Below are 9274 nucleotides of genomic sequence, written 5' to 3' on the forward strand. Positions count from 1 at the left end.
TCAACGCTGCAGTGTCCGAGCGATCAGTCACATTGGCCGTTTTTTTTGGAACACGTGCACTTTTCCCGGGATCAGTGTGCCAGCCGAGCAACTGCCATTCACATAAACGGGGATGCTAATGGAATAACTCTTTCCAGGTATAGGCTATTAGAAATTGTATATGACAGGTGCTTGGTCCCGGGTGAGAAATAGGAGGGCTTGTGATGTCAGGCGAACGAGAAAATGGTTTCAGAGGAAGAACAAGTTATTACATTTTGATGAAAGATTACAGGGAGAAACTTTTTATCTCATTCTTCACCTCCTGTCTGTGACTCTGTTTCGGTCTCTGGAGCGAGTGCGTCTCCGGGAGTGTTTGCTGCGGCTGGTCACTCTGCTTTCAGTGGAGCTGGAGGAGGAAGAGCGCTGTTTCGTTCTCCTCTTCCTCCGGCTTCGACTGTTGTCCTCACTGTCTGAGGAGTGGCGGCCCATGTTCACTCCGGTCACTGGGTTAAATGGGGAGATGGAGAGGGAAATTGTGTTGATGATGGTAGGACACAAAAATGTTTATCAGATGTTCAGATATCAAAAATGTTTTTGTTTTTCTTCCCACTACTACTACTACATGCTGTTACTGTGGTTCAGTAGCTCAAGCACAAGGATGAAACTTAAATGTACTAAGTTTACAGAGCTGTGAAGACCCCATTCTGAATTAAAATTAAAAAGTACACTCATTTAATCTAACACAAAATTCTTAATTCCTCTTATTTGAAGTAGTAATATGAGCTGAGAAGAGCGATTAAACACATGATTATTTATCTGCATTGACTGTCGGTATGTCCCACGGAGAGAAATGTGTTAAAGACGAATTTGCTAGCGTTCATAAGGTCTAAGGCTGTACTAAAACACAAACATAAGCTTAAAACTAGGCGAAACTAGCGTTAGAAACGCTGCCAGGTATGGTTTTAAAGGACAAATGCGAATATGAAAACCGCGTCCCTTTACATGTCTGTCTGTGTAACGATACATGCTAAACACTTCAATGCCGAATGTTGTCAGTCTTACTAGCTCGATTTCTTTCACATTTCCAGGCGCTTTCTCTAACACACGTTACACAACACACAAATAGCGCGTCTGCTAATATATTTTTACTTTTATATGGAAAATAACTGATGTTTATATCTATATTCATACTCTTACCTAGGCAACGATACACACTCCTATTGTGTCATTACAGCGACTGACAGAGCAGCGCCATGAGCCGATCAACAGACTAAAGTAAGCAATCCTGAGATCATCGATGCGCGCGCAGCCGGCAGGCATTACAAATCAAACCCGATCGTCAGTCGCTTTCACCCTCTTGCCAGGAAAGCGCAAGATAAGCGTAATATAGACTGTATAAAACCATGTATAAAACAAGGTAATAGCTTACAACATTTTTTTTTTCTCAGCGACAAGGTCGTCATAAGATACACGATCAAGACCTATTTGTAATTGTGTTTGTTGAGAAATTGCAGGATGAGTGAAATGTTTTGTTTAAAAAAAAGAGAAACAGCCCGTAAATTTTGTGATCAGGTAACGTTAAATATTTTGGCTAATATTTTGTCGGAATGTAGGCTATTATGGACAAGGCTTTTCTGTCGCAAGACAAAATAAGAAAATCACAATTTATAGCCCAACTGTCAATGGACATATATATAGACAGACAAATTATTTTTAAAAAAATTATTGGTGAAGGTAAAGATGGTTTGTCTCAAATGTTGAAGGTAAAAGCTCGACTAAAATGCTTTTTAAATAAAGTCAAACTGGATAGTATTTAAATAGTTCAGTCCCTTTTGAAGAAACAAACGCTCACACCAAAATAAAGATTTGAAGATTAGCCTAATCATATTGCAGGTTATGTGTTCACTCGACCTGTAAGCCAACAGATTACAACAATGTACGATTAATCTCAAAACTGCACGCTTTTAGATAGCCTACACACACTGATAGGCATAGGACGCTACTTAACATTTAGGCTAGTTTAGGCTAATTTAAAAAAATGTAGCCTATTATAATTTTAGGAAAAGTTGCCTATTATTATTATTTGGCTATTGGCCTATCTTCGTGTAAGGGTGAAATGCTTAAATCATTTATTTTTTGCTGCGTTTTGAATAATATCGAATGCGTGGAATAGTGTTATATGAAGTAAGAATATAGCCTACAAGATCAATATTTTTGTGTGAGGTAATTATTAAAGTTGAGGTGATGACAATTCTGTGATTTGCCAATTAAAGGCGTGTAGGTTTGTATCTCATTTACCGCGTTATTTACCATACTTTTTGTTTTTTTCGCTTTACAATTGTTATGCAAATATGCAATAACTTTACAAAGTTTGTTTATTTAAATAGCAATAAAGCAGCATAGAATAAAATTGCAATTCATCAAACAGATCCTTTGATAGCTGAAATATTAATACAAAGTTGTTTTTTGTTAATAGGCTAAATATCTCTTTAATGCTGTGCGACGTTGTGAATAAACAATAAACGTAAATACAGCACTTTGTAAGCTCTTCGACCACGAGGCTATTTAATAAAGCTGCTGCGAGACCAGGACCAGGAACATGTAAAAGCCTTTAGGCTACTCCTGTAAATTGTTCAAATTGGACATTTGGATTCTCTTTAAATGATTCCGATTCAAGGTGTTCGTTCTTCATATTATCATTAAATTCACAACTAGCCTATCACTAAAAAAGACGTTAATTATGCAAGACGACTCTCATTCATAATATCATTACATTAATTATCAATTGTATAAAACAGACTGTTAATTATCCGGCAAAAAGCCTGCAGCTGTTTTCTGTGAAGAGGAGATGAGATTTCTCTTCTAAGAGCATTGCGGGCCAAAATGCAATTCTTAACGATGTGTGTGTGTCACTTCCATGATCACAAAGTGCATATTTCTCTTTGCTCTTCTCGTCTTCCAGCTCAGATCAAAGAGTTGCGGAATAAGATGTCCACGGTGTGCCCTTTACAGTAGTTTCAGACCATCATCATCATCATCATCATCATCACGCCTGGTGTTTCCAAACTCTAGCCAGTCCAGCTTAATGACATTAATTTGCTCCTCTTGTCAATCTTAGCCAATAGCAAGCACGGACGGGTGATGTGGATCTGAAGGACAGATAAGGCCCCCCCCCCCTCTCTGTGGGAAGGAAGGGGCTCGTGGAGAGGGAAGGTAACGCGCGCGGATCAAGGGGCAGAGACGCTTCGCTAAGTATAAATAGTGTGACTTCAATAGTGAATCGGCAGCAAGTCTGTACAGTCCGCAACAAGAGGAATTGTGAAAGATCTCCTCGCATCATCTCGCATTCAGGCCGATAGAGAGAGAGAGAAAGAGAGAGAGCACTGTTGATGTCTTATATGGTAGACTGCTGAGGATCTAAAGGGAAGAGTGTGTTTTTTCTTCTTCTTCTTCTTGGGTGCAGTGATGGAAGAACTTACCGCGTTTGTCTCCAAGTCGTTTGATCAGAAAGTGAAGGAAAAGAAGGAAGTGATCACGTACCGGGAGGTGCTGGAGACCGGGTCGGGGAGGAACAGGGAGAGCCTGTCGGTGGAGCCGGGGCGCGAGGAGGGGAACAGTATCACGCGGAGCTCCGTGCGCTCGTCGCCGGCCAGAGACTCGGACATGCTCGCGTCCGAGAGGAGCAGAGACTCGAGCAGTCCCAAACTTACAGACGGTGAGGCTGCTTTCTGTGACATTCATCAGCAAAATCATGTAATCACGCTAGATCTTTTTCATAGGCCTATCTCTGTATTTTAAGGTTTATAATTTCGCTTTCGATAGCCTATAGGCTATATGTATTTTTTATTTATTTTAAAGTTACATTGATTTAATCCAAACTACACGAAGCATGACAATCACCTAATAATTTGACAGGCATCACTGTCATTATATGACTGGAGCCTGAAAAACAAAAGTGCCGAGAATAAATCAAAAGTTCTCAAGTGATAAAATTGAGCGCTGTATTGTATTGGATCGTTGCATGTGGGCCTATATTTGAATTAATATTGTTTGTAAATATTGTTTGTAGCTAGGCTTGGAAGAATTACAGATTATTCTTTAGATAGCAATCTAGACTGATGCTAAATATACCCGTACAGCCTGCTTCTGTAAACTACTGCTAAACAGAAAAAGAAATGACTGTAAAAAACAAACAAAGAATGTGCAGTTTATTATAAATCAATACGCGTTTTGTATGAGACACAATAAAGGCCTATAATTCATCAAGTCTGAAACTTAAAATAATATCAGTAGAACATACAGCCACAATAACATAATAGCATAATAATAATCAAATAATAATCATATGAATTAGCCTATCATTTCGATAAAAAGTATAGCCTACTTACTTTAGCTATAATTGTGAACATGTTGTTTTGGATTTCCACATTTGAATAGAGGTTAATTATTATTTTGACAGCAGGGGTTTTCATTCAGCTATACGTTAATTGTTGTCTTTATTGATTTCATTTTCGTAACACTGACCCGTTTTGCCAGGTTGTTCATTTTAACGCGCAAAAGGATAATATTCCTGTCATAAGCATCCGGTGCAAAGAGAGAAACTCCATGCATATGTATAGTGTGTAAATAATTAAAGAGCTGTGTGTAGGACAAAACATCCGTGACCGACATCAGTGGGCAAATACTGCCCTCGATCACTTCACATCCCTGGATCAAGCGTTCATTTCTGCTTTCAGGGAACACAGATATGAAAGAACGCAAAGAGGATTGTAAGCCGCTGGAGGATGAGACACAGACTAAAATCAAGCAGAGAAGGAGTCGGACTAACTTTACCCTTGAGCAGCTGAATGAGCTGGAGAGACTGTTCGACGAAACACACTATCCGGACGCGTTCATGAGAGAGGAGCTGAGCCAGAGACTCGGGCTGTCGGAGGCCAGGGTGCAGGTCAGCCCTGTGTGTGTGTGTGTGTGTGTGTGTGTGCTGTCATGTGCAAGGTGTGTATGGAGAGGCACTTCATATGTGTGTGTGTGTGTGTGTGTGCTGTCATGTGCGCATGTAGTGGCAGTGATGGTTTCCATCGCGAGAGACGAAATCATTTCGATTAGTGCTAATGTTGATCGTAACAGGCTAAATGCAATTACATATTAAGTGCAAAATTATGACCTGCTAATAAATAAATATATTTTTTATATATAGCCTATATTATATATATATATATATATAAATGGTAACACTTTATTTTAGTGTCCGTGTTACACATGTTAGCATACTGTAGTAATAATTATAAATTATACATAATTACATGTAACAAACACCCCAATCCTAACCCTATAATAGTACATATTACTATAGGCTAGTTAATTATTATTACTCAGTAGGCTTAAATGTATAATTAGGCTACACTGTAACAGGGACACATTAAAAAAAAGTGTAACCTTATATATATATAGCAGCTGTGTCATTAGGCATAAATACCCAGGAATTAAATGTAATGACACGGCAACTTTAACACTGCTCTGTGATGTAGCGGGTTTTTAATTATTTAATTATTTAAGAATTAAAAATGTAAATGGAATTTGAAGGATCGATGAATAAAAAGAGCTAGCTTGGTCTTTAATGTTTAAAATGTTACATGGACACTCTTTGCGGCGATATTGTAGTTCATGTTTACAAATGTAAAATAGATATCAGCTCATAGGATATGTGTCGAACGGTGGGATGAAATTGTTGGAAATAAAAGTGCTAATAATCCGCTTAAATAAACGCGCTGTGCTATAATGAAGAAAACAATGAACAGCACTGATTCGGGGTTCGCGCGCATTGGCCCTGCAGGCAACATCTGTAGCGCGCTTTTTAGGATGGGGAAGACCATCTGCACAGAAACATAATATATGTGTAACAAGAGACGAGCGACCGAGCCGAATAATGACATTCAACATAGACATTGGCTCTGCTGTGATTGATCAGGGAAGAAAAAAAAACAATATCTTATTTCATTCTCTTTTATCTATTCATTCCTTGGGTGGGGATATAAAATTCACTCTTTGAATACATTGGTCCTTTTTAAAAATGGGCTCAAAAGACCTCCCTGGAAAAAGTTAAACCATCGTCTCTCTTTGGGATCTTACCAAAAGGCATTGTCCCAAGCAAGGCCTGCGGATTTACATAAATTATCTATCATTTTTACCCAAATAAAGATCTGATGCTCTTTTCATATTCAGTATTCTCAGACAAGGCCACACCACTGGCTCAAAGCATATACACCATTTTAACGGATGAAGTCATAATGTCCAGGCCATTTCATTATTTATAATCGTGTTTCCACTTTCACTTACAGCAGAAATATTATGCATGCAAAGTCGATCGCTGCGTTGTTATGGTGAAACACAATTAATAAACAATGCAATGAAAGTGCGCGTGATTCAAAACAGATGCATAACACAATCATTTCCAAATCTCTAATGCCCGTGGCATGGCTATATGGGCAACAACAGACAAAAACAAAAAATGTAGCAAACTTTCTTTCGGATATAGACAATTAATGTGCCAATTTTTGCCCACCCCTGACATTAAATCGTCCCATGCTGTGAAGGGATCAGTTCGCTTCTTCTGGGACTCTAATCCCTGGATAGATCCAGCCATTGGAGAAAGACGATATTTTATGGCACTATTTCAAATGCATTACATCAAGATTCTGTTTCTTTCCGATTGTTTACCATTTGAACAAATCTGTTTGTTTTTGTGGTTAGTTAGTTGGCCTCGCCGCTCGTTATAAAGATATAATAATAATTAAAATGTGCGGTTACGCATTATGAATATTTTAGAAGGTCCTCCTCGGGGAAACAGAGTTTTACTGAGACTGTTGTCGTTTTGGGAGGATGTACACATGCCCTCACCAACAGCTGTCAATCAATGTCTTCTGCTTTCAGGTTTGGTTTCAGAACCGACGGGCCAAATGCAGAAAGCAGGAAAACCAGTTACATAAAGGTGCGCTGAATTTAAACACAATAAACCAACAAATCAACAATTTATTTTGCTTTTCTGTTTTGTTTTAATACATTTTTAAATACAATTGACTTTTTATACAGCCTACTTTTATTTCATATATTTTAATACGTTTATTTAATATTTTAATAGGCTATAATCTACGTTGTGCCTACAATGTTTTAATGTGTATTTACTGTGAAATATAAAATCTAGTCGTTCGTGCAGTCTCTCGTTTGCCCAGCTAAAGTGGCGTGTAAAGAAAACTCGATGTCACTATTTTCCAGGGGTTCTCATCGGAGCGGCGAGTCAGTTTGAAGCGTGTCGCGTCGCTCCATATGTCAACGTGGGAGCTCTGCGCATGCCATTCCAGCAGGCAAGTTACCCTGAACACATGAGGGTCCCAAAGACTTTAGACAGTGTGTGTGGTGGATCCTTTATGGCGCTCTGCTCACACACATTTGTTATTGCTATATCTATATTGCAATGTCAGCATAAGAGAGAAATTTGTCGAAGAATATAGCCTATAAATATGTTATTACATAAAGACGAGAAGACATTTGTGAATTTGTCTGTTTGCTTTATGGATTTGAATCGTATTCAGGGGAGCACATAGTTACCAAAACAATGGAATGCAAGTGTCCGAATGATTTTTTTTATTTTTATTATGATAAATAGCCTAAATGCAATTGATCCAGTGCCCAGTAACAGCTCTGCATAGAGTCTCTCTTAAGTTAATGTGTTTCTCCCCTCTCTTCCCACCCGTGCGTCCATAGGATAGTCATCTCAACGTGCCGCCCTTCTCCTTTCAGGTGCAGGCTCAGCTGCAGCTGGACAGCGCCGTGGCCCACGCGCACCATCACCTGCACTCGCACCTGGCGGCGCACGCGCCATACATGATGTTTCCCGCGCCGCCGTTCGGGCTGCCGCTCGCCACGCTCGCGGCGGAATCCGCGTCAGCAGCTTCAGTGGTCGCGGCGGCAGCGGCCGCGAAAACCACCAACAAAAACTCGAGCATCGCGGATCTGAGACTGAAGGCGAAAAAACACGCCGCGGCGCTGGGACTGTGACGTCACAAACAAAGCGTCGCGCGCAACGGTGGCTTGTTGAAGTGAACAACAGAAAAACACTTTATTTATGTTTTCTTGTGAAGGAGGACACGCGAGGGGAAAAAAGGATAGGCTATTTATAAGAACACAAACTGTGAAGTGGACAACTTTACGTGGATCTTTTCACGGATGGAAGGATGGAACAACTACAAAATGTCGAACTTTTACTGAACTTTTGCAGAAGAAGCTGAATCTGAATATAATGATATAAAGCAGCTGGGACGATTGTTCGGCTGTTTGTGTGACAACGCCAACATTTCTGCTTTAATTCTACGTTATTAGAAAATAATGAAAATAAAGAGGCTGGCCTCGTTTTATTTGAAACAAAGTTTCTCTGTGGATATTTGTGAAATATTACAGAAATCACTTTTGTTGCCAAACATGAAAACTCCAGTGTGGAACATGCGTTTCTGTCCTCACGGATAATAACACACGATTTAAGTTCAAGTTTTTGCTCTTTGGTTTCTGAAGCAAAATAAATGAACATTAAATGAAATGACGATCATTCCTTCACTTATTAATAATTACTGAGTGTATTGTGAATATAATAATCAACTATCAGGTAATTATTCAATGGAGAGTTTCAATTGCATTGATGCCCAATTCATATGAACACACATCAGGCTTTTATTCTCGGTGTATAAATCAAATTCAGGTAATAGACTAATATTGATATGGTACGGGCACATGTAAAATACCTATGTTAATACCAACAAAAATGATTTTGGTTGTTTTATGCTTCATCAAGGCATTGTGGGAGCACTCTGGATTTTTCATTGCTGTTTTTTTCCCTTCATCTCTTTCTCAGTGTGTAAAACCATGTGAATCTAAATGTATGTTTTATAAGGGTTATAAAAGCATCGACTGCGGGCACTCATTTTTATGATATCTCTGATTTGATCATGACTGTGAAACGTGAGCTCACCTAAACACCGTGTTTTCGATTCATAAAATAAATGTCAAAAACTGTAGCATCTGTGTCATCATACTATATACGTAGCCTATTCGTTTTATTTTATTTTTAATGTAATGGATACGATTAAACAGACGTTTGCACTTGTAGAATTGGACTAACGCTGGCGGTGTCTTTTAAATGATAAATTATAAATAGTAAATAGCCTAATTAAAAATCGACCCGTTTCTGTTTTGTTTGGATGATTCTGTTGTGTATCTTAAGCATTATATTATGCAGATTATTTTA

The 9274-nt window shown here is 38.9% G+C and overlaps 2 protein-coding genes across 3 annotated transcripts in view; one reads left to right on the plus strand and one right to left on the minus strand.

Annotated features, from left to right (window-relative positions):
- The window catches only part of rsrc1 (arginine/serine-rich coiled-coil 1), a 160227-nt gene extending 158949 nt beyond the window's left edge, over positions 1–1278 (minus strand). The window contains exons 1-2 of the mRNA XM_056264669.1: positions 1177–1278; positions 299–482 (exon numbers count right to left, since the gene is read on the minus strand). Coding sequence (XP_056120644.1) covers positions 299–468 — 170 coding nt within the window. The 5' untranslated portion in view covers positions 469–482; positions 1177–1278. The remainder of the gene's footprint in view (positions 1–298; positions 483–1176) is intronic.
- Positions 1279–1339: 61 nt separating this feature from the next.
- On the plus strand, positions 1340–9044 carry shox2 (short stature homeobox 2). 2 transcript variants are annotated; one of them, XM_056264670.1, is made up of 6 exons: positions 1340–1396; positions 2942–3694; positions 4716–4924; positions 6910–6967; positions 7252–7340; positions 7741–9044. In XM_056264670.1, the coding sequence occupies exons 2-6, from the start codon at positions 3445–3447 to the stop codon at positions 8032–8034; spliced, it is 900 nt and encodes a 299-aa protein (XP_056120645.1). In that variant the 5' UTR covers positions 1340–1396; positions 2942–3444; the 3' UTR covers positions 8035–9044. The 2 variants fall into 2 exon arrangements, with proteins under 2 accessions (XP_056120645.1, XP_056120646.1); XM_056264671.1 differs by lacking the exon at positions 1340–1396 and having other exon boundaries at positions 2974–3694; positions 7777–9044.
- The last annotated feature ends 230 nt before the right edge of the window (positions 9045–9274 follow it).

The sequence above is a fragment of the Rhinichthys klamathensis genome, unplaced genomic scaffold (assembly GCF_029890125.1).
Source record: "Rhinichthys klamathensis goyatoka isolate OS25496 unplaced genomic scaffold, OSU_Roscu_1.1 h1tg000223l_1, whole genome shotgun sequence".
Lineage (NCBI taxonomy): Eukaryota > Metazoa > Chordata > Actinopteri > Cypriniformes > Leuciscidae > Rhinichthys > Rhinichthys klamathensis.